This window comes from Lineus longissimus, chromosome 3 (genome assembly GCF_910592395.1).
Source record: "Lineus longissimus chromosome 3, tnLinLong1.2, whole genome shotgun sequence".
Taxonomy (NCBI): domain Eukaryota; kingdom Metazoa; phylum Nemertea; class Pilidiophora; order Heteronemertea; family Lineidae; genus Lineus; species Lineus longissimus.
The window spans coordinates 27,072,009-27,095,473 of NC_088310.1; the positions used below are offsets into that span (position 1 = coordinate 27,072,009).

Sequence of the window (23,465 nt, forward strand, 5' to 3'; positions counted from 1 at the left end):
TGTCCTGTGTGTTCTATTTTAGATCATTATGTTCTCAATGGTTTCTTTCTTTATCATGGTGCTACAAATTTAGTTTCCATTCATCTCTTCTAAGAAATCTGGATAACTTTGTATTGTCACATCCAAGTCCAATTTTGTCCTCACGAGGACACCAGCTTGAGATGTCCTCTACACTGCATTCCTTGAATGGTGGACATATATAATGTTGTTTAACACTTTTTATCAACTTAGAAATATTTCTGTAATGGTTCTCTAATGTATTTATAACAGAGTATAATCTACTAAGTGTGGAACCTTATTTAGTAGACCTTTCTATTTAGTATTAGGTTGTGCTCTAAACTCGGCCGGGAACTGTCTGCGAATTCAGTCTAGACAAGAGGATACAGCCATCCCATGTCCGATACGCGCCTTGAAATGAATATACAGTATAAATACTGTATCTTCTGAAAAACATGAAAATGCCCTTTTTTCAACTGCTTATCACAAAACTTTCGAAGCGCAATTCCACCGAAAAAATACATGCGAAGTCAATGAAACTAATTTCAATACATGTATTACTTTATGCTGCCGAGGAAGAGACTGAAATGCTTGAATCCTCCTGCCAAACCTTGACAGAACGTTGGGTTCTTTCAAGGGAAAACTAGATCTGTCACCTGCCGTGCCATGCTTGGTTGAATGAAGGATATTGTTCACAGATGATAAATCAGGCCTGATTTGCGAACCAATGGCCATGAAATGATATTCTGACCGGAATTTTGAATCTTTTGAAAAGAATTTCGACAGTTGACACAGTTTGGATATTTGTATGGGAGGTATCGAACACTCTGACATGAGGGAATTAATTTTGTTAACAAATAAGAAAACCTTTCATGTTTGGAGTCGGTTCCTTGTGGTTGTCAACTGGGGTGGACTAAAATCGTTGGAAGACAGTTTGAGGACGCCCAGAGACATGTCCTGATGTGAAGTGTTGGATGGTGACTAAAGCTTATCGAAGGCAGTGGAAAAATTGGATCTGAAATATTCTGATCGATTTTAGTAGGGCTATGGCAGGTCTCAATTCTATAAGAGAAGTCAGTCAAGTCAGTTCGATTAAAGAGGTAAGTTATATCTTCTCAGCGAGCTTTCCTTTTCAGGTTGTGACGGGCTCGGGTGTAGAAAAAGATTCTTGAAACATGAGGCATTGTCGCAGTGATTTCAGATGCAAGACGCTCTGGCCGCCGCATTCTCACCCGGTGCAGACGGAGTCGAACACAATCTCTGATCACTTGAATGTCGTTCTTCACAACCTTCCAATAACTGGTCGTCCATCTAATTCTTGAAGTATGAAGATCAATATCCCGTTATCATTTTGCGTATTTTTACAGAGCGCCCGTTTTGATGTTGAAGATCTCACAGTCAAGAGAGAGATCACGAAGGAAGAGGTCCAGGGTATGTCTCGCTGTGTCATCATTACCCTGTGCGTGTCCATGAGTCACATCCAGCATAGTCGCATGAACGTCTCTCTGAGTTGTCAGCTTCCCTCTACTTGTCAAAATAAACTCGGCTGGATTAACTCAGGTGTTACAGTTTTATATGTCCTAGTCCCCGGTCGTGTCAGCTCCCATATATCTAATCATGTAATTCACGTTCGAAACTAATTCAAGACTCCTCTGTCTTTGCAATCCGTGTTACATCCACAGTCCTGGCATGCATGTCAGCTCCTACTCTGTGTCAATTGCAAGACGAATGCAAGCTCTGTAGTCCTGTCACGGGTCAGTCCATGTCACATCCACAATCCAATCCAAGTCTGGTATAAATGTGTAATTCATGCATAGAAACCTACTCTGTGTCGATTGCAAGACGAATGTCACAAGGCATGTCACATCCACTGTTCGATTCAAGTATGTCACAACTGCCTAATTCAGGATTCCCAAGATTACGTCCATTGCAAGACATATTCAAAGACAAATGCAAACTACAGCTTTGTCACGGATCTGTCTATATCACATGCAAAGACTAAATCTAGCAGTTCACATTACTCTCTCCCCGACTTCATTTCACATCTCATAACCCTTGCAGAGTACCGTGTTGCCTTTGAGATCTTTGACAAGGATGGAGATGGTGAGATCACGTACAAAGAGTTAGGTTCAGTCATCAAGTCGCTGGGTGGTAGCCCCACTGAGGAGGAATTGAAGGAGATGATATCAGAACTCGATGAAGACAGTAAGTGATGGAGAATGATGCATGTCTTTTGCTAAAATGCCCACGGAAGTCACAGCCTGCCGCTATCTCGATCAAATCTCCCCTTCAGTGAGACAGTCCTGGTAAACAATCTACTGTAAAATCAGCCAGGAGCTGTCACAACTGTGGCTACCACAAGGTTTGATCCCTCTTGAAGAGATTATATTGTGGATGGATTTTGGTTTCGACCATTTCTGTTCAGTTGAACTCGGGACACCATGTAATAGGGACACCCCTCTATATAGCTGTTTTGTTTGAACCACGATGAGACCATTATATTGCTTTCCAGACAGTGGGACGATAGACTTCTCCGAATTCCTCATCATGATGAAACGCTACATGCAAGATCTGGACACTGAAAAAGACATTCGTGACACATTTCGTCTGTTTGACAAGGATTGCGATGGGGTGTTGAATGCCAAGGAGTTACAAAACGTGATGTTGACGCTCGGGGAGAAGATGACGGATGAAGAGATTGAGGAGATGATCAAGGAAGCGGACACTAAGGGAGAGGGCACTGTCAATTATAGAGGTAATCAATGAAAAATTTCAACCTTCAGGTGGATAATAGACTCTCTAGGTAGTCCATTTTGTCATTCTTTTTATACTGTGTCTCATAGGGGGAGGGACGAGGAGTCCACTGCATCCAGGGTGTTGTGGACAGTGGTCCTTCACAGCCAGCCGACTACCACAGTTATCCACAGCCGAACCTCTCTTTCACAAACGTAATTTAGTTACTACATGATTGAAACTACTCATGCATCAATTACTCTTTCCAGATTTCTACCGACTCATGAATGCCTAGCTTATATTAACCATTGTTGGATGAGGTATGAAGAACAAAGATGTTCCTGTGAAGCTCACTTTTGAAACTGGGCTCATCAGAACTTCTCCCATTTGAAGACTGAACTTGATATAATTCAAGAAGGTTCTACTGATTCTAATAGAGAATGTAAATAGAGTGTGTACCATCCTCGTAGCAATGTTAATCAAAATAGAATTTGTAAATAAACACCAAAAGACAAGAACTTCTTGACTTGTTGTCTGTAAATAAAGAGCATTGAGAAAATATCCATATACTTCCAATGTTTATTTACATGATTTTTTCCAGAAATATACACTGTACAATTCTCATAAATATTACCAGCAGCTCCAGAATCAAGCTGGAGTGATATCGAAATTCATATCTTTATAAGGATTTACTCTGTTTAAGTGATAGAATGTATCAATATATTGTCAAGTGGACAGAGCCTGGATGCATGCATTCCTGTAAAGAAGTAAATAAGATATAAACAGAATTTGTTTTGTCAGAGATTTTCAGCGAAGCAACAAGGTCACCAAAGGCTAGTTTTCGACAATTTGGACCATATTGTATCTTTCAAACACACTGAACATCTAACTCTCGCAATAGCACATGATTTTTGTAGGATAGGAGGTCACTATGACAATTTTTCCTGCAGATTATTAGTGGGTGATACAAGCGTGATCGTAAAGGTTTCAAACAAACCCCCCCTCTCCAGAGAATCCCAGCTAATCAAAACCAGTTTTAAAAGAATCACAGTCATTGCCTAACGATAGAAAAATACCCAACAGACAGGAATATAACACCTTGTGGGCAGTGAAGCAAATTTGTGCCCAATAGTATGTTTCCTGATGGGTATGGAAAATGCACTCAAGCCCTTGAAAGGTTGCCACCAGACGTCAAAGAGTTCATTAAAAGTCTCAGTCCATATCCTTTATCATTTAATCTGCCGCTAGTTTCTTTGCTCCTAATTTCAAAGCACCGCCGCCCTGCTTGGCTGCACGTTTCGCCTCAAGTTCCTTCTGCCGCTGCAGTTTCCTCTCATCACGTTTTCTCTTCTGCTCTGCTTTGCTTTCAACTGGAAAAGAGAAAGAGGTGATCTTTATAATAGGTGGTCAGTAATACATCCTGACCTTCTGGTTGTGACTTTGTCCTCATAAGACTCTTCTGAGGTTGATGGAAAGTTTTGAATTTGAGGTTCGCACCATTTAGAAAACAGTTTATTCTCACCTTCTTGTGATTCCATATCTCCCCAGCCATCGTCCTTCCAACCAGAGCTCTCTCCCCAGCCACTATCATCGCCCCAATCACCTTTAACCTTTGTGGAAGATGCGCTACTCGCTGGTGCAGCTCTGACACTACTGCTTGCTGCTTGTTTGGTACGTTGTGATGTTGCTGGCTTGGAATGTGCCAATGGTTTTGAAGGGGGCTGGAAAGAAAGACATTTGATCATGAAAAAGATGGAGCCTCACATCATAACTCATTCAGGCCTGAGCTACAACTGAAAGGCAGTATTGCTCTGCTATAATTGGAATCAACTAGTAACTGCAATGACATGCACATGAGCTAACCCAAACAGATTCAGACAACAACAGTGCTTTAGATTGTGCTATGACCCAACGTGATGTTATCAAATTTGTCAAGATTCAGGCTTTGTGACCAGAATAAATAGATCATTTTTCGATTGATAGGGGGCACCACATGTACAGTTACCTTCTTAGGTTTTGGCGGCTCTGCTATTAACTGATTGAAGAACGTGTCTTCATTTGTGTTGGTCCTTTGTCCCCAGTTGTAAGCACTGGAAGTGGTTGTATTTGTGTCCTCTGCAAACTCGTCATCCCATCCTCCACCAAAGTTGTCGGCCATCTTTGCTTGTGTCCCTCCAACTCCGCCACCTAAACTCATAGCACCACTGGCTTTCCCACCCTAAAATGACAACGTTATTGGAAATTGGCTGCAATCAACAACAGCAAATGTATTAATTCTGACCTCTGGTAACCTTATATATAGTACAGCACAGACCGAGTAGCAATATCACTCAAAAGAAAATTTCCTTAAATTAGGTCAATTTCTATGGTCATACCAATATAATTATTTGAAATTACATAATAATTAATCCCAGGGCACTACCTAAATTTGGTTGGCATTAAAAATTCTAATATAAGTAAGCCCATCGTATGGTACCACATTTATTCATTTGAAATGATTGAAACTTTAAACTTCAATGCTAAACTTATTCAAAAGTGAGCTTTTCGAAAACCGCGTAACTGAAGATCGCTCCAAACCACCATATATAAAGGACTTGATGCATAGAGAAGGTTGTGATACTTCAGAGACTTGCTTCCAAGCAACAAACTGGGACAAGATATCCCTCAAGCTTGGGGAAAAGTCCCCGGACCCAGGGCAGAGATTGCCAGGCCAGTGATGTTGGCCTCCAACTTCTCCACAACAATGCAAAGATGGGCGACCTGAGCAGTGGGATGGAGTTGGCAAGTCGTCAAAGCACAGCACCATGCAAGTGGTTCACACTAACACAACGGGGCTTACTCCTGGAATATCACATCATTTTTCTAAAAATCAAAATACACTTTCTTGAGCAGTGAAAATTTTACTCGGCAAGTGATTTTTGATTGATTTTGATTTTTGAAGTCCATGACAAGCTCCTTGCAACTGTTTCACGTTAACAATTCTTCCTGAAATCCTCTTCACCAATATTTTAGTTAGACTTACCCCAGCAGATGGCGTTGCATCATCGAGACTCCCCCAGTCTTCATCGTCATCCCAGCCACCACCACCAGAGGGAGCATTAGCAGCTTCTGCCTCTGGTTGACCAATTTCCTGAAAGTATTGAATGGTTTACCGAGGAGCTGCACACAGCAATAGTTTCATCATTTAGAAACTGTTGTCATTTTGATATTTTGTGTTAAGGGCTCAATTTCCTCTTGAAGGTACAAATGCAAACTTAAATGAATAGTTTATCATCGGAAAATGCATCAATTTGTGGAGAATTGGAAGAGAAAAAAAAAAATGTTTGCAAACAACAGGGTAGCAAGTATAAAGCAGTAAGTTGTGATGAGCTGCGTCCACTTACATCCATATCACCCCAGTCATCCTCCTCCCATCCACCTCCATCTTCATCATCGACAAGAGCTGGCTCTTCCTGCAGCCGGGCCACCGGCACAGGCTCCACTTTACCATCTGGAGAACTCGAGGATGGGTTTGGAGGCGCCGCTGGTTTAGGACTAGACTTGCCAGCAGCTGGAAATATATCAAATATACAAGTAGTTTGATAATAATAATCATAGTGGGACTATAGCGCTAAATCCAATGGGGTTTCGCCGCTCAAAGCACTTCATATTATCACCCCAGCTATTGGCCGGAACGTACATTCTGGATTCAAGCTCAACTCCATATTGGGAGTATCCCAATGTCTTGTGAGTATCACATTGACTTTTCACCAAATATTGAAATTGGTCGCTGAAATTGTGACAAGTGCTCTTCACTGACCTCCATTAGCAGTTGAGGATGTGGTAGGAATGGCTTTCTTGGCCTTGATTATCTTGGATGTGATATTGGTCATGCCAGACATGGCCCATCCTGCCCAGCTTGACTGATCAGTCCCTGTACCACCAATCATGACATCTTTTTCTGAAAATAAAATCAAAAGTGAGAAGTGAAAAAAAAATTTTGGCCAAAAAGCTTCTTTTTACCTATATCTACTTATTATCATTGAATGACCTCTTGGTTCACCCCTAGCTATTGTACATCATATCACCGACTTAGTTTGTAAAACATGAGATCAGTAATTCAGAGGCCAAACTCTCAACAAAGATGTCTCCTTCGACAAGTCCTGCAAAATATCAAAATATGGCACCCGTGTTGAACACTTGTGCAAATTACTACCACACTAATGTCAAACTTTGGCCTGACGTTTTTGCACTTTGTGTCAGTTTCAAGACCAAACTTGACCTGTTACATTAATTGAAGCCCTTACCTAAATCTTGAATACAGTCGGGATTCTCTGATGCCTTTTCCAACTTGGCCAGGAAACAACGGACAGCTTTAAATGCCTGGAAATATCAGTAAAAGTCATTTTAGTCGATGAACTATCATATCAACATGTTTTTTGGCATTATCAAATACAGCTTTCAATCATGATTTTGGATAAATAGCATTTTCACTCTGGTCTCAATAGTGTCTGATGCTGGTTGTATAGCTGACTCTTGGACACATTGTCGAAAAAGTAACCTACAGCAACGGAAGATATGACTTACCTGATCTCGAACTCCCTTATCTGGATCAACTGTCATCGCAGTTAATGAAGGCAACAATCGTGTAGCACCATCTTTGAGAGTAAAGAAATTATTTGTTGCAGCCATGGCGAGGATTCCAGCCTGTCGAGAGGGCGGGTATGGATCTTTAAGGGCACGCAGGTAGGCAGACGCCAGGATCTTCTGCCGCATCTGAAAACAATAGAAAAACCAGTCGATTAGTGATGTTTACAAAGATTCCGGTAGTCGAGCATTGGAAGAGACAGATTACCAAGCAAAGTTGAGACAGATGAACAAACACATGCATTTGCTTCAGTTCAGCCTGCAGACGGGGTCGAAAGCCTTGAATATCTTACCTGTGGATTCAAATAGCATCCAATCTTGCCGAGGCATATTGTGGTGTTTGTTCTGACACCACCTTCTGGGTCTTTGGTCTGCAGACGAGCAAAGTGCTTCATCAGCTCTTCGTTCAGATTCTTGTAGTTTAACTTGCTCGCCAGTTGTAACATGGCCTGAAAATAAGAAGGCGATTTGTTTTTTGTACTGATGTAGAATCAGTTATGTTACAAATGTACAAATTTATACGTGCATGGGACATCATGAAACACATCAATATGGTGACCATGTGCAGATCGGAAAGACTCAGCACCACTTTTAGACTGCAATCATTTGTGACTATCTCCGAGGTAGAAAGAGGCAGCAGCACAAACAGCAGGGGATTGGACAGCTGGGGTCAATGAACTGAGGAATAATCAGGGGAAGCCTCAGCCAAAACGTACAATGCATTAAGCTAGCGACGTCTTGTTTGAACCACAACAAGGAGGTCAATGATTTTACTTCATATGCAGTGCACCCTTCTTGAATAAGCACCTGCTCTGAATGTGTAGTTTCTTTGCAATGACTTACCTTAATCGTCTGCTCTCTGACTACAGGATTTGTGTCCATGAAACCTTGAACAACATGTGGAAAGATCTGATCATTTACAGTCTTTGCTGGCAAGTGGTCCACAAAATTATCAAGCTGAAATGAGTTGGAAAACATTCTTAATTTTTCCTGACTATTCAAATACCATTCGTCCACTGAGATTGAAGATACCTCACTGTCCCTCATATCACTTCCAAATTTAGCCAATTCATCTTCTCCAAGAGATGCTCAGATTACAAGATGAACCTTAGAGGTATAACTGAAGGACACACCATCATACCTGCTGTAAGAGTCGGACTCTCGTAGCTCTGTCAGGTGATGAGAACAATTTGACAACACATGGGGTGATCTTCTGCTGGAATTCTTCTGTCTCGAGGTGTTTGCCAAGCTGGAGGTAAACATATCAAAGTAGAAGTTTTCTAGCATACATTTTACCTAGTTCTTATATGAATTATTCTAAAATACCTTGGTACCGTAAAGTCAACTTTTAAATGGAAAATGCATAAGCCTCGTTCTGAGAGTGGAGTGTTTTGGACACGCAACCAAGATGCTCTACCAAAGTTCCCTCGGGTTGCACTAAAATGTGGAACCATGCACACAGCTCACTTCAGAAGTTTGAGGCTCTCAAAACACTGCTTCAAACACAAATCAGCCAAGGAAGCATCAACCACCCTAAGTTTTTTAATGAGCACTACACATATTTGCTGAGAAAAACGCTCCAAATAGCCCATTTGCGCGGATTTTAGCGTCACTTGAGCGAGCCGATCCGGACTTCCTATACGGGCTGCCGTAACATAATGTAAACAACGGCGCTACCGGCGCTCCGGGCAGGCGATGGATGGAATTTGCCAAATTCGCACATATTCAAGTTATTTCGTGGCCTATCTTTTTAAGTTTGAGGTATTTTAGAATAGAAATTGAACCCTCGGCTTCGGACCTTGGTTGAGTTACCAAGACACTCTCGGGTGGAGCTAAAATTTCGTCCAAACCCTCGCCTGTCGGCTCGGGTTTGGACTGTATTTTAGCTCCACCCTCGAGTGTCTTGGTAACTCAACCAAGGTCCTCCGCCTCGGGTTCAATTCCTTAATTCCTATCAATGGAAAAGGGAACTAGGACTGTACACTTGGACTGTACATTGCATGTACATATGCACTGTTTAGCATCCAATAACACAACAGCCTGAGTATACAGACCAGTTGGCATTGCAAACTACCCGTGAAGTTATGGTACCCAGTTCTACTTCACTGTTGAGAGTTCAACAAGTCACAAGACATCAGTTTTGAAGCGTTCCTCAGATTGGTTACAGTGTAATCAAACTAAAATTAGTGCAACGACACTGGTACCAGGGTACTTACAACCTCTAGTTCCTATAAATTCGAAAACACAGCCTTACCTTCAGTAGGGGCGTCAAGACAGTTGAACCAGCATTACCATACTCAAGTGCATTCAGCAACTGTGGAAGTATTTTGTATTTACAGAACTCTGGCGGGAATGTATCCAGAGATTTGTTAAGACTAGAGAAGAATGCAGCTTTTTCATTCTGATCCTTGATCTGGAATAGAAACAAAGATATGTAAAGATCCTTTCTATAATTTGAGGAAAGCCGCACTTCAACACACCTGTCGTGTCGGATGTTCTGACTGATGCAGTGACGGCAATGTCTCCTCATCCTAGCATCTAGTGTTTCCACCAATCAAAGGTTAACAACAATGGGGTTTAGTGCCACCAACTGATTGTCAGCAGGAACTATTTCAAACTCAACTATCTTGGACACATGTACAACATGATATTCTGTTGCAATCACACCAAATCTTACCTGTATTTCCTCAAGGAACAACATCGTGTTGACAAAGTCATTTTTCATGAAGCCACCAGACTGCATGCAATTCTCAAGAAATTTGGATGGATTTGGTCGAGATTTAGGATTAGCTCCGACTAACTCACAGTAATTTGGCACCAATGATTTTGGTATCTGAAATAGATTGTGTTCAAAATATGAAGATGCACAATGAAAAATATCATCTGTATAAGCACCTCTGCCAACTAAAGCATGACTCCATAGTGTGCTTCATCCATTTAGATAGTAAACAAAACAATATCATCATCGACACAATATTGTTATATCTTACTCATTGCTTGGAGACTATTTTGAACTTCGAGGCACAAAAGGTTGTATATGTCTATAAACAAGTAAATACTGTCAAAGATGCATCAACCTACCCTTCCAAGTTGTTTCAAAGAGGAAACCTTTGGTAGACTCCCATTAAACACCTCCCATATAAGGCAGCCGAGGCCCCACATATCAGCAGACCACTTCTCGCCAGCTTTCCGACCCAACTTGCTACCCGCCTTTTCAGGAGGATCGTATTTTTCCAAGAGGGGAAGTATTTTGACGGGAGGCATATCGTTCCCCTGGGCTGGGTACATGTAGTCGACGCCCCCTAGCTTCCATTCTCCAGCCTTGTCCACAAAGATGGACGATATGCAGATATTGTTGTGGATGAGATTGCAGTCATTGACAAGAAAACTTAATCCTTTCTGAAATCAGGAGAGGAAATGGAGATCAATTTGCAATACATATACATGTAACGTGAGTAACAACATTTGTCTAAAGTCAAAGGAAGATTTCAGGTTGTTTCACTTTCTTCACTCCACAATCATAATTTCTCAACTAGCTGTACTTACTGCCACTTGATGTAGGCCCCAGGATATAGCGACTTCATTCTGTGCACTATTCTTGTTGTTATTGATGTATGTCTCCAAAGGAGTGACTGGTTCTGTCACACAGTAGGTACACTTTTCACTCTGCAATTGAGATGAACACAGATTATCATAATGTCAGTATTTTCTTGTCTGTTCCACAAACTATATGTACAGACAAATATTGGCTCAGGACTTCCTTGGATGATAGAAACAGGATACTCATCTACTGCTTACTCGTACATACAGAGATATCATAGCCAGATTTCAAAACCGATTAAAGACAACCCTGAAGGAGACCTTTTTTGTCTGGTCATTTACATGGAAAATTAACTCCACTATGATGTATGCCTATGGCACAACTTTTACAGACCTTTTCATTCAGTGTCATGGTACAAGTTCCATTTAATTTTCTCACTTATATCACATTCGATGAAAGGCTTTTTGTATCATTGCGATCACCTGTCATACCTACCTCTAAACCATCCAAAAAAGTGAGGATATTTGGGTGACGCAGAGTCTTAATTCTCTTAAATGAGGCTTTAGCAAGTTGAATCTGAAATGGGAAATAGAACATGCAGAATGAATATATTATACCTCCAGCTCATCACCATTTTCCCTATGACAAGAAGGAACAAGGACATTTTTTCTAAGAACAATGTCACGTCGAGAATCTGTTTTAATCAAATATTCAAACAATTCCACTCCAGTTCAGTTACACAGTAGGCCTATGTACAATTGTCTTTGTCCAGACCCATACCCACCTGTGATTCACTTCCGTTTTTGTTGTCAAATACAAACACTGAGACTGGTTCACCAGTTGTCTGAAAAATGCAAAAGTATCTTGACAAAAGCAACTTGTGAAAAAACCTATTTCATTTGACAGTAGCCTATTTGACATCTTCAAAGATCAAAGTAAGCGAATTGGCAGTCAATACGAAGAAAAGAACCCTTTGTGTTGGCAACTTCTTTTTGATGGCAGCAGTCTTGGGCATCTTCCCACAGTCAAAGAAACACTGCGTCTCTACTAGTTCTAATCACAGACACGGTAAAAAAAGTCAATGTTTCTCTCCAACATCACAAGACCTGTACTGCTACTGTAGTGTAAGTGCAGGCCTACGGCTGGGCTGTAGACATTAGCATTTAGAGTCAGGACATGAAAGTGTGTTGAGTGCAGTGTCAGTGACGTCTTCACTCTCCTTCTGGCCTGTGTGCATTTACAGTTACGACTGTACTCACTAGACAGTAGAACTACTGTGATGTGTACACAGCACAGTACATTCAACATTGATTTACACAGATGTCTCTAAAAATTGATTCACACCTTTCGTTTTCCTTCATGTAAACTCCAAATAGACTTGTCATCGAGACCCAAAACTTTATCCCCAATATCGTAATTAAAGTCTTTCGCAGGGTCACGAGAAAAGAAAGACCACATTTTGCTCTTAGTTGACTTATTTCACCAAATCTTCAGAACTTTTGTGGACGTGGATTTTTCCACAACTCAATCCACCATCTTGTGCCGTCAGTGCGGCTGTTCCATTTGGCGTAAATATGGAAAGTTTAAACCTGATTTGCCATCTTTTTGTAGTAAAATAAAACAATTGATTCCCTGATTAGTTATTTTCACTAGATAATCTCACCTCGTTGTAGCTTTTACTTATTTTAAATCTAAAATGGGTTTAAATGTATGTTTTACGTCATTGGATCTCGTAAGTTGGTCGGTCTCCAGACAGAAGTTTTGTTGAGATTTGTTGATCATGGCAGCTCCAAGCTCTTCGCTTATTTTACGCCTTGTATCGGCTTCTGTGGCCATATCAAAGAGGGCAGGAGTGATAATCAGAGACGTTCTGTCTGAGAATAGACTTGCCATAGTCGAAAAGGTAAGCGAACATCCAATAGTTGTTCACCAAAGTTCTGACAAAAAGTTCAAAGGTGTACTCTGACATGTTCAACTTTCATGTTGTACTTACAATATGTACACACTGTCCTGGTCCATAGTGGTATGTTATCCTTGGAATATTTAGGGCAACACAGTAAATGATTTCCGTATATGTAATAATGCCCAATGGCGAAATGATGTCGGGAATGACGTAGTGTCAAACAGTGAAACACATGACATCACATAGGCAACACTGTCGGCAGAGGCGGGGAGGGGCCAGGGGTCTTATTCCAAGCTGTCAAACAGGGGAAATTGTGGCAAAATTAGTCACTTAGGTCAAAGCGCCATGGTAACAAATCATAAGTGATGAGATGTGAGAAACCTCAAAGGCCGTCCCCATACGACCATTGGCAGATGAGCACCTTAATGTATAAATGACGACTTCGTCGACTTACAGGAGTCAACCACTGTGAGATACACTCGCATCGTCTTCATGCAACTACCATGAAAACAGTGACATGATGAACAATAACATCAAAATTATATGTACTCAACACTACAGTGGCTGACCCCATTTCCTCCGCAAATTGGAAGTGATGATAATAAGTTCTCAACATCTTTATTTTATTTGCAGGGATTAAATGACCTCCAAACTGAGGCTGACCGATCGGCCCAGAGATGCATTGTGGCCTCACTGCATAAACAGTTCCCGAAAATTGCTATCTTTGGAGAAGAGGTAATGTATTGTGTTTTGTTGAAATGTCTGAGTGAAGTCTGTACTACTTACATACACTTTTATTGTTTTTCCTCTTTTTATCGCACTTAACCATTTCCGACCGTGAAAGTGAACTGTCTCACATTATCTGTATGCACTACATGCCAAGGAGTCTGAAAAAGTGTATTTCAGCTCTATACTAGTCAGTAAAGAACTTCCTTGGTAAATCGTGGTTACTCGACTAGTCTTTAGAGTTGTGCATTCCCTCTTTGCCGCATGTTCCTTACCGCCCAAGACCTTCAGCACAAAGTTAAGCGCTGAAGTTCGATAGCACAGACGATCCTGGAAAGAGTTTGAGGCCCAATCCAAAGTTGTTGTCAGTCAATGACTGAGACATCTCAACACATCCAATTCAATGCTAAGTTTTCATTTTATAGGACTCAGATAATCTGCCATCTGGCATGAAAACTGGATTGTCCTCAGGTGAACCAGATCAGGTACATTTTGGAATTGGGATTTGACAGAGCTTGCTTGCTTCATTTGCCTTGGTGTTACTTGCAACATTGTGGTGTTAGTGTTTTCCTCTGTTGATTACCTTCCGCAATTTTTATATATTATGGGCCAAATTCACAAAGGGCGTTTAAGGGTTGGACGTGTACAACTTCTCTCTAATCAGTTTCAGGGCTTGTTCATATTCTGTGAAGATTTACATGAAGGACCTGAATCTGTCTATTCAGTAGTTAAACGCTGTTTCAAGCTAAACGCCCTTTATGAATTTGGCCCATTATGTTTCAATGCCTTGTTTTCAAGTAAGTTTGATAGATTATGTGTAAGAATACTTCCACTGCCTGTACATTTCAAAGTTCTCCTGGCCTGGCCCAAGTCTATTTCCAAAGCCGATTTCATCTGATTTCAATGAAGACAAGAATTGATAAAGACTACTCTTTATTAATTCTTGATATTCATCGGTGCAACATGTTGCTACAATCCTTTGCTTGGTCACTTTGACATCGACCGGTCAAACCTTTGCTCGAACGTTTGGCACCACCTGCTCTTTGCCCAGACCGTCGCATTATGTAAAAAATGTTGCATGTATGTAGCTGTATTCACTCTATTCTGCTAATTGTTGCATTTGATATGCAAATTAGATGAATGCGTTATCTTTTTGCATGATCTGCAATACTGCACCTCCGTGCTCTTTGACATTGCATGAAATGAAAATTTTGCATGAATGAATATGTATATATCTTAGTCTGGCATCTTCAGTAACTTATGGAAGGTGTCCATTGTAAGATGTTTCCCTGTAGTTATTTCAGAGTATGATTTGACATGTTATCATCAGTTTGAGTTGACTTTCTGACTTTGATGTCATTTTCACTTACAATATCTGTATGCTGCTATTATTAAACCAGCATGTTTTGCCTCAAAGCACATAATGTCTAAACATCGCAAAACCAGATTAAGCGAGAATGTCAGCTGATTTTGTAAAAAGTTGCTTGATATGCCGTTTTAAATATTTTGATAAAAGATCTCGCATTGTTCCTTTCAGACTTTAGATCCTGATCCAAACCCAGAATTCATCGTCACCGACTTCGATCAGGATGTGCTGAAGGAGAGCTGTCCGGATGACTTGGCAGACGTCAAAGATGAGGATGTAAGTAAACAATGAAGAACATTTTTTCATTCTGATCATCAGATTTCATTTCCTCATCTTATAGTCTTAGTATGTTACCTCCAATATGTTAAGGTATTGTGTCATGATTATCTTGTCATATCTTCAGCACCCTCTCTTTTGTCTTGTAAATGTCACATCACTTATTATTCATTCCAGACCTATTCTATACCAGATTACCAGTTCCTATTCACACCTTTTGTTTTGTCAATAAGTGTGACAAAAATATCATGTTCCTTGACTAAGTAGCTTCAGTGATATTGGATGCCAGCTTGCAAAGCCCTGCCATGAGCCTTAGTCTATGTATTATTCATTGTCTCATGGTTTCTGACACCCAAACAACCCTCTGAGGGTTGTTCATGAGAACACAAGGCAGTAGCTGCATGAAGTCTGGCCAACATCCCTTTCGTTCTTGATCGACCTTTCAATCCATCAGTCATCACCCATTCCTAAATTCACAGCTTACATTCAGACTATGCATAGAATATACCAGCAATGAAAAGCCACAGTCGGCCCCTGCTATGAAAATCAATAGTTCATCTTTCATGATTTCATGATTACATCTCCTCTGGTAGCAATTCTCATTCCATTAATTCACGGTTCATTGAGGATTGATCTGGCAATGATAGCAGACGGTCTGTCAAGCCCGGCTATAATTGAATCGGGGAACTACTAGTGGTCATGCCAGCGATTTTGGGGGTGTAGAAGGGGGATATTCAAACAGCTTTCTGTTGAGGACTTTACCTCAGAACTGCATGAAATTGAAATTGATATCTGTCTCGTCGTCTCAGTATAAAATGGCCACATCCCCATTCCTGGTTGCTGATTTGGTCAAATACTGTATTCTGCCGAATGCGTTCAGTCAGTACCAGTTTTCCTTACAACTTTCCACCAATAACTCCAGTCGTCTAATACATGTGCATGTTATATCCTAGCTCTCCCCGCTCCCCCATTCATCGTGCCGTGATTAGCCTCATCTCTTTCCATGTCATTTTGTCGCTGAATTCTTCAGTCCCCCCGGGGTAGATGTTGCTTATCAGACATTCGACACGACTGCACACCACAGTTATCGATCTTTCTCTAAATGCCGCCAAGTCCATGTATAAATGATCGCGATTCCTTCACCAGCTGCTGTGGGTGATCCAGCTAGCTGCATACCAAGACAGGAAGTCATTAGGCTTCATCAGCAATGCAAGGTGTCCATGTAAACTTACTATATGATTGAGGTGTTTTTAACTACAGTCTGAGATGATGTCTTAAAAGCTAATCATAAGGCAGAATATGTGACTGTATGGAGCCATTCATCCATGATTCACTGTTGGTTTCCTTTCTAGAAGTCCCTCTCATTGGTTATTTCCATAGCACCTGCTTGATATCCCAGCTTCCCATGGGTTATTCATTACATCACTGAGTCAATTATACATGGCCAATGTTTCATTTGTGAAAAATCAATATCTTGTGTCAGCTCAAAAGCAAGGAAGCTTGCAGAACAAGGATTTTGGGAGGAATTTATCAGAACGAACGTCGTTCATGTTGATTTAGACTTGTGATCTGATGAATTAAACATCAACAGAAAGGCGGTTTTATACGTCTGCGATATTCAAAATCTTTATTTCCAGCTAGCCTGAGGGTACTGATGGTAATGCTAATGGATATTGATTAAGAGAATGTTGCAGATGGTTTTCTGACGATTTATCTCCTGTTTGGGAGTCTGTATTGCTCACATTGTTGACTAGCAGATGGTGCTCACACAATTTGTGTCGATGGTGACAGTGGCCTGCAAGATGATTTCCCTACAATAGAGAACAAATGTGTACTGGTGGTTTTTTGCTGATGGTTGGCTCATGTCAGAGTATAAAAGTCTTGGTGATAGTTCTCCTATGCTGCCAGTGCTAGAGCTAAGAAAGAAACTTAAATGTCGATAAATTCCTTCCCTGCCTCTAAGTTATATCTAGTTTGCCTTTATTTCACTAATATCAGGAGTGGACCCACCCATGTGATATGCCTTGGTTCTTTCAAAAGTTGACTTCTGATTTCTTCTTTAATTCCCCTACTGACACTTGTCATCGCAACACAAAGTACTTGTACTCATAATACTATACTAGCAATGTTAGTAGCCAAGACTTTTGTCTGCAATGTTTGGGGTGAACACACCATTTTCTGGTTATTTTAGGAAGCCATGTTGTCATTGCATGTTGGTTGTTTGGCTTTGAGCTATGTTCAAAGAATGGCCAGTTGAGAGCATTCTCTGACCTGGGACTCAATACAATAAGCCTACAGGTAACCTACATGTAGCCATTGATTGTATTGTGTGGTGAAAAGGGTGATGAATGACAAAATTACAATTTGACCCTGTATTGCTATTGTAATTGTGTGGGTAATTTCCAGTAAAGTGTTCCAATCATTATTTTGATGGCATCACCCTCAGCTGATTAAAGTAATATTAACACATGATGTTTTTTATACATTTCTTTCTATGGAAAAGCACTAGTGTGTGTCACTACCGTTGCTGGTAATAGCATTTATCGCCCAGTTGTTACCTTGCCTATCCTCATTGAAACTGAAATAGTCGAAGTTTAAGTTCAACTTTTTTGGTGACCAGTTTCTTTGTTTTGTCTTTTAGGTTGTTGTATGGGTGGATCCACTAGACGGTACATCAGAATATACACAAGGTATGTCATGTAAGCCACCAATGACAAAATGCTAATATAATGAGAGACAGATGATAACTATGCTCCTCGAGAAAAAGTATCCGAAAATAGTCTTGGTTCATTGTCAAAAGAAGATAAGCTATCAGTGTCACATTTCATCCTTTGAAAAGGAGATCTTTAGGGTTGCCGAGGACGAACGTGAATTCTTGCTTGTTTTGACCATACTTTCCATCTGCAGGCCTTCTCGACCATGTGACAGTATTGATAGGAATAGCAGTGAAAGGGGTAGCTAAGGCTGGCGTGATATATCAACCATATTACGGCTTCAGTAAGGATAATCCCGGTCAAGTGAAGCCGCGGTGTATATGGGGAGTGATTGGATTAGGTAAGGTGCCACAGATATTAGTTAGTACTTTAAGGAGAGTTGCACTGCATCCTGTTTAGTGTTACCACTTAAACCACCAGCTTTGGACGGACCCAAGCACCCAGTTCCTATCCAATGTGGTTGTTCAGTGATGTGGTTGCTCTCTTGAAGTTAAGTTGTAAAGACAATCCCATGAAATTGCAGTTGTTTGGTTGAAGTAATTGTTGTTGTGTGGTCCTATTGGCTGTTCCAAGTGTTTCCAATTCACTGCCTCTACAAGCACTGATTGTTTTGAGTGAGCTAGATCTTTTGTCTCGTGTCCAGGTATGTATGAATGGAGTTAAGAGTTGGGTTGTGTCATTTTACACTAGATTATCTATCTTTTTGATTGATGAATTGGAATTTTTTTGAATTTTTTCACAGGTGCCTTCAAAGATTTGGGAGAAGGTATGCATTCTTTATATCTGAATTGAAAATTAACCAAACTAACATTACTTGTACATTCCCCTCCTAACAATGATCGACTCATATTCCTTCGCCCCTCGTACATGCACCTTGTTGAGGACAGCACTTGTTTTGAGTATGGTATTTGAATCATTTCAGACAATATTGATTACTGATTCAAAATATTATCACCAACCTTCATGTATATAATCGTTGTCTTCGTGTATTGATTGTTTACCACTTATATATAAATTAGATCGATATTTCCGTCTGACATGCAATGACACACATAGATGGACCAAATTTTCGATCTGACTTTGTCTGCAGTCTACCATGACACAATTTGTCACGTTCATATTATTGCCGCAAATGATGATGTGGAAAGCCATTGCCGAACTCTCGAAGTAAAGCAGTTTAATGTTAAATAGAAATGTCCACAGTTGCATTTGTGCTTAGATATTGACTTATAATACAGTGGTCTAATCTCTTCACTCTCAATTCTAGGTTCATTTGGTTACACACCTGGTCAGCCCCCAAAGGACCAGAAGATCATAGCAACGACCCGGTCACATTCCACTCCAGAAGTGGTGGACGCTTACACGGCCTGTAGTCCGACAGAAGTTATCAAAGTGGGTGGTGCAGGTCATAAGGTGTGTACATGCCAACTGCTGAAGTCTACGGTTCAATCAGTTGACTCATTTTACATTAGATGCCAAAATATCGAAAGATTGAAAGAACTAGCATACCAGCTGATTGCAGAAGAATACTGGACAGTTGTTTGACCCACAATAGAGGTGCCCCAGGGTCTTGTTGTTGAGATAAGATAGTACTACTTCAGGTTTGGACAAAGAACAGGTCACTCTGCAAATAACTGGTAGAAAGGGGGAGCAAGGGCAAATACATGTAGTTGTAATAAGAAAGAATGCATGAGATGCTGAAGAAGATCAATTTGTTCCAACTGATATTTTCTTGGACTGTATTCAGCCATGTCTTCTGTGTTCCAGGTTCTCCTCTTGCTGGAAGGTGTAGCCCATGCCTATGTGTTCGGAAGCCCCGGCTGTAAGAAATGGGACACGTGCGCTCCTGAAGCTGTCCTCCATGCCGTAGGTGGACGACTGACAGATGTTCACGGGAACTTATACAAATATTTCTCTCACGTAAAGCGGAGGAACACTGGTGGAGTCTTGGCAACACTGGACGGTGGGGAACACCCTGATTATGTCAAACTGATTCCAGATTCAGTGAAAGCTGCACTGCCTACTGATGGCTGACTCTTGTCGGACATTAAATCACTATTATGAATTCAACCACAATAGCCATAATCTAAAGTTGCACTCATGAGCCGATTTTGGATTGAGGCTTGTGGTTTTAATTTAGTAGAAAGAGGGAAAGTAAAATCATTTTATTTTGTAACTTCCCATTGAAATTGTGTTCTATCAATTATCCTTTTCCATGGCAAATTTGCCAACACTAATTTTGCCAGGCTCACTGACAAATGAAAAAGCCAGAGTCTGTGCTTTCCAAACATAGAACATGAGACCAAACAGAGAATTTGCAAGATGTCTCCCTGTTATAATTTTACTGTTCTGCTTTGCACTTTCCTGATTGAACAACGATATCCAGGTAGGCCTATGCGTCTGACTTCCTAAATGTTTTAGCGATGTATTCAACTTCAAGAGCATTTTTAGGCAAATTGATAAAAATACTCTCTGCTATGCAGTGAATATTGAGATTGAAGACGTTACCTCAATCTGCGATTATATGGGATCATGAATCGGGGATTGAAACAAGTTGGCTCTCTTTGATCCTAATCAGCCGTTTGGGAGTATACTGAAAGGTCAACCATTGTTGTCTTTGAAATTCCTCAATGAGATTAAAATTTGGTGTGCTGAAACGAGGATCAGAAGTGACCTATTAGAGTTAGCTATGTCATAATACGATAAATCGTTACAGGGTCTACCAATTGTTATCAACGGCTCATCTTACTCAGTGGTCAATTTTTTTAATTATTGATGTATGTTGAAGGTATTAGGGTATAGATTTAGGATGTAATACGTGTTGATGAAATTGTATCATTTGAATCTTGGGTCTCTGTCTGGAAAATTGGTATTTCGCCACAACTTTGCTGGTTGTCTTTCAACAGCATTATCAATGATACTGCCAAGTTGGAAAGTTTAGGCCAATTCACATATATTTCAGTTGAGATCCGAAATTAATGTCAAATGTCCATGTGGGTATTAGAAATCCGTTTTTAAACTATCTATTTTAAGTTCTGTATTTCTAAATCAGTGTATAGGTTGTTGATGAAATGTTCTGTTGAAGAGTTTCATTTACATTAATTTTAATTATTACATCTTCCATGATGCTGTTATTGGTCTGAACAGATGACTTCTGTTGTAAGTCAAATCCCCTGTGGTGTGTATGTTGTAGTATAGAGGGCAGGAGTGAATAAGTACAATATTTTCATGGTGCCAGTATACAGGGTGTAACAATAGGACCTCAATTACTGATTCTGGCCCAATAACTTATTGGTTAGATTAGCCAAATGTATCAAAGTTGTTGTTTGTATATTAGATATACCTTTTAGCTTCCTCTGGTATCTTGGCGTATAAAACTCACTGTGGTAGACCAGTATTGCGGTCCCACGTGCAGTCGGATGCACCCTGCAGTAGACTGAAATTACAATCTCCTAATGAAAGGCCAATGGATTTAATAATGTTTTGTGATTGATCTTGATGTTCAACAATTGTCAGAAATAAGTCTCTGATCATTTGCTATGATAGGTCAAGTTTGAAGTAAGTTGTCTTAGTTTACTGCCAAACATACATACATTCATGAGCCAGTAATGAGAATATGTTATTATATTAATATGCAATGTCGAATTTGTTAATAACTTATTTACATGTAGAGAATATATAAATATTGAAAATGTGGTCGATTTATAATAAAATAAAGGAGGTAATAGAAAAATATTTCTTCAGATATTTTTGTGTTGTCAGTTTTCAAGTGCAGAGTGAAACAGGACTAAAGAATGAGGATGTGTTTAGGGTTCCTGTCCATTTCAAAGTCTATGCATGTCTCGTACAATCTCTTCTTCTGGTAGGCACCCAGCATGGGTAGGCATTGGTTGTGACTTTGTCTCTTCATCCAATCCCAATGCAAGACTGTCAGTTGCCTTGGCACAACCGAACTAACAGCTTTTCCTCTCTCCCCTGACTGGTTCACAAGTCTCAGTTGAGATGGATGGATGTACGCATTGTTGAAGATAATCTTGCTGTCACAATGGAAGATTAGGGTTATCCCATGCAGCGCACCTGGTAAGTTTGGACATGGAGGGACACAAAGACAGTATCATGTCATTAGAACCGAGAGTTGCTAATGGTTGTTGCAAACAACATCAGATGGAGCTTTAGTAGAGGTAAAAGTTTGGAACTGCAGGAACGTGTATGTGTACATGTATTGTAACTATAAGACAGTGACCCTGGTTAATTGACTCTTGAAACACTTTTCCAAAGAACCTCCTGATTGTGAATATATCCTTGAAATCTTTAAAATCTGGGTTTTCTTCAGTGGGTGCACAATCTTGTTGAAGAGTTGAACCTGGGAGTTCGTTCTGTGTGTTATTTAAGCTACTGAAGTCCTAATCATATCATTAGTTTATAAACTGCTTATCATGCTAATGATGTTGTGATTGTGACTAGGATGACGTCACTCCATCCACCTGTTGGACCTCATGCTAAAGCCACCAAGGTGACCTGTTCAATACCTGCTGTGGTTGCTTTGACCCATATATAATTTGGGTCATCCAGTACAAATGCACTTCTCTGAATAATGAATATTTCCTTGAAAACAGATGGGTCCTTTGTTCAGGCAGTTTGGGCCAACAATTCGACCTTCAATTCTGGTCTCTTTACATCCAGGCTTGATTTACCATGGTTTTTCACCGCTTCATGGTCAGTCACATCGTGGTTAGAGCTGTCACAACCAGGTGGTCGTTGGCTCCAACCTTGTCCTACAACCATTGTGTCCTTACGCAACTGTTTATAGCTACACAGCTTCTCCTATCAATGGGTATTCTTCTTAACTGTGAAGCTTGTGTAGGACCATCCTGATTGAATCCCACTTCTACACATTTCATGCTATGAAAACCCAAAATAATCTCCAGCTTGACAATATTGGGCCCAGCAGACTTAAGAACTTACTTTATACGCTTATGGCCGGAGTAAAACTATAAAGTTGTTCCAATTTTTACTGTCCTGTATATCCATAATCCTAATGTGCTGGATTAGATGCTGTACAAAATGGGATAGGTTTACTTCCGTTGGAGATGGTTGCATCATTGAAAAAGTGAAAGAAATTTGGTTTTCTATGATGATGGATTATAGACTGGTTTGATAAGTCTTCTCCTCGAGGATGAGTTTTATGCCTCCAGCAAGGAAACCTACGAATATATAGGTTTTGGTCAATATCACCCAACCATGCTTGTGTTTTGTTCACAGGTTCAGGGACATGAGATCACAAGATTGATGGCATTCCTTCTTCCTGCATTATATCACATCCTCCAAGCATTTTCCTAAACAGGGCAGAGAGCAAAAAGACAATCTTTAACATTATTAGGTCATAGCTCTCGAGAAGGATATGATCGTGTCACCCTGTAGGTCTGCAAGGAAATGAGAGATGTTACAAAGGTTGCGCTCCTTCTTCATGGATGCTGTCACCTGCCAAAATAGCAACATAATCATAGACATTGTAGCTATATTCATGAGCTAATCTAGGCTTAATCGCTGTCAAGATGGACACCAGCAGAAAGTCACTTAAAT

General features: G+C 40.4%; 3 protein-coding genes across 5 annotated transcripts; 2 read left to right on the forward strand and 1 right to left on the reverse strand.

Annotated features, from left to right (window-relative positions):
* Positions 1-821: 821 nt before the first annotated feature.
* Positions 822-3,241, forward strand: LOC135484483 (neo-calmodulin-like). The gene is made up of 5 exons (XM_064766005.1): positions 822-1,097; positions 1,365-1,428; positions 2,059-2,202; positions 2,510-2,752; positions 3,000-3,241. The coding sequence occupies exons 1-5, from the start codon at positions 1,044-1,046 to the stop codon at positions 3,023-3,025; spliced, it is 531 nt and encodes a 176-aa protein (XP_064622075.1). The 5' UTR covers positions 822-1,043; the 3' UTR covers positions 3,026-3,241.
* A 61-nt stretch (positions 3,242-3,302) lies between these two features.
* Positions 3,303-12,424, reverse strand: LOC135484482 (N-terminal kinase-like protein). Its single transcript, XM_064766003.1, has 18 exons — positions 12,242-12,424; positions 11,682-11,741; positions 11,393-11,473; positions 10,903-11,022; positions 10,438-10,755; positions 10,034-10,189; positions 9,611-9,769; positions 8,498-8,605; positions 8,200-8,313; positions 7,650-7,805; positions 7,297-7,485; positions 7,017-7,092; positions 6,530-6,670; positions 6,114-6,280; positions 5,753-5,860; positions 4,736-4,948; positions 4,253-4,451; positions 3,303-4,100 (listed from the first exon to the last, which is right to left on the reverse strand). Exons 1-18 carry the CDS (start codon positions 12,353-12,355, stop codon positions 3,964-3,966), a joined length of 2,616 nt encoding a protein of 871 aa, XP_064622073.1. The 5' UTR covers positions 12,356-12,424; the 3' UTR covers positions 3,303-3,963.
* Positions 12,425-12,651: 227 nt separating this feature from the next.
* On the forward strand, positions 12,652-21,609 carry LOC135484484 (3'(2'),5'-bisphosphate nucleotidase 1-like). Of its 3 annotated transcripts, XM_064766006.1 has the most exons (9): positions 12,652-12,800; positions 13,434-13,535; positions 13,952-14,011; positions 15,064-15,168; positions 17,810-17,858; positions 18,076-18,222; positions 18,625-18,648; positions 19,150-19,295; positions 19,650-21,609. In XM_064766006.1, exons 1-9 carry the CDS (start codon positions 12,678-12,680, stop codon positions 19,914-19,916), a joined length of 1,023 nt encoding a protein of 340 aa, XP_064622076.1. In that variant the 5' UTR covers positions 12,652-12,677; the 3' UTR covers positions 19,917-21,609. The 3 variants fall into 3 exon arrangements, with proteins under 3 accessions (XP_064622076.1, XP_064622077.1, XP_064622078.1); XM_064766007.1 differs by lacking the exon at positions 18,625-18,648; XM_064766008.1 differs by lacking the exon at positions 13,952-14,011.
* The last annotated feature ends 1,856 nt before the right edge of the window (positions 21,610-23,465 follow it).

What these genes read in the sequence shown, in the direction of transcription:
- LOC135484483 (XM_064766005.1), top strand. Translation starts at nt 1,044, where the DNA reads ATGGCAGGTCTCAATTCTATAAGAGAAGTCAGTCAAGTCAGTTCGATT. An exon ending in ATCAGAACTCGATGAAGACA is followed by an intron (nt 2,203 to 2,509) that starts GTAAGTGATGGA and finishes ATTGCTTTCCAG; the next exon opens with ACAGTGGGACGATAGACTTC. An exon ending in GGGCACTGTCAATTATAGAG is followed by an intron (nt 2,753 to 2,999) that starts GTAATCAATGAA and finishes TACTCTTTCCAG; the next exon opens with ATTTCTACCGACTCATGAAT.
- LOC135484482 (XM_064766003.1), bottom strand. Translation starts at nt 12,355, where the DNA reads ATGTGGTCTTTCTTTTCTCGTGACCCTGCGAAAGACTTTAATTACGAT. An exon ending in ATGCAACGCCATCTGCTGGG is followed by an intron (nt 4,949 to 5,752) that starts GTAAGTCTAACT and finishes TTGTCATTTTAG; the next exon opens with GGTGGGAAAGCCAGTGGTGC. An exon ending in AGATATGGAATCACAAGAAG is followed by an intron (nt 4,101 to 4,252) that starts GTGAGAATAAAC and finishes TCTCTTTTCCAG; the next exon opens with TTGAAAGCAAAGCAGAGCAG.
- LOC135484484 (XM_064766006.1), top strand. Translation starts at nt 12,678, where the DNA reads ATGGCAGCTCCAAGCTCTTCGCTTATTTTACGCCTTGTATCGGCTTCT. An exon ending in CCTCAGGTGAACCAGATCAG is followed by an intron (nt 14,012 to 15,063) that starts GTACATTTTGGA and finishes TGTTCCTTTCAG; the next exon opens with ACTTTAGATCCTGATCCAAA. An exon ending in CTTCAAAGATTTGGGAGAAG is followed by an intron (nt 18,649 to 19,149) that starts GTATGCATTCTT and finishes TCTCAATTCTAG; the next exon opens with GTTCATTTGGTTACACACCT.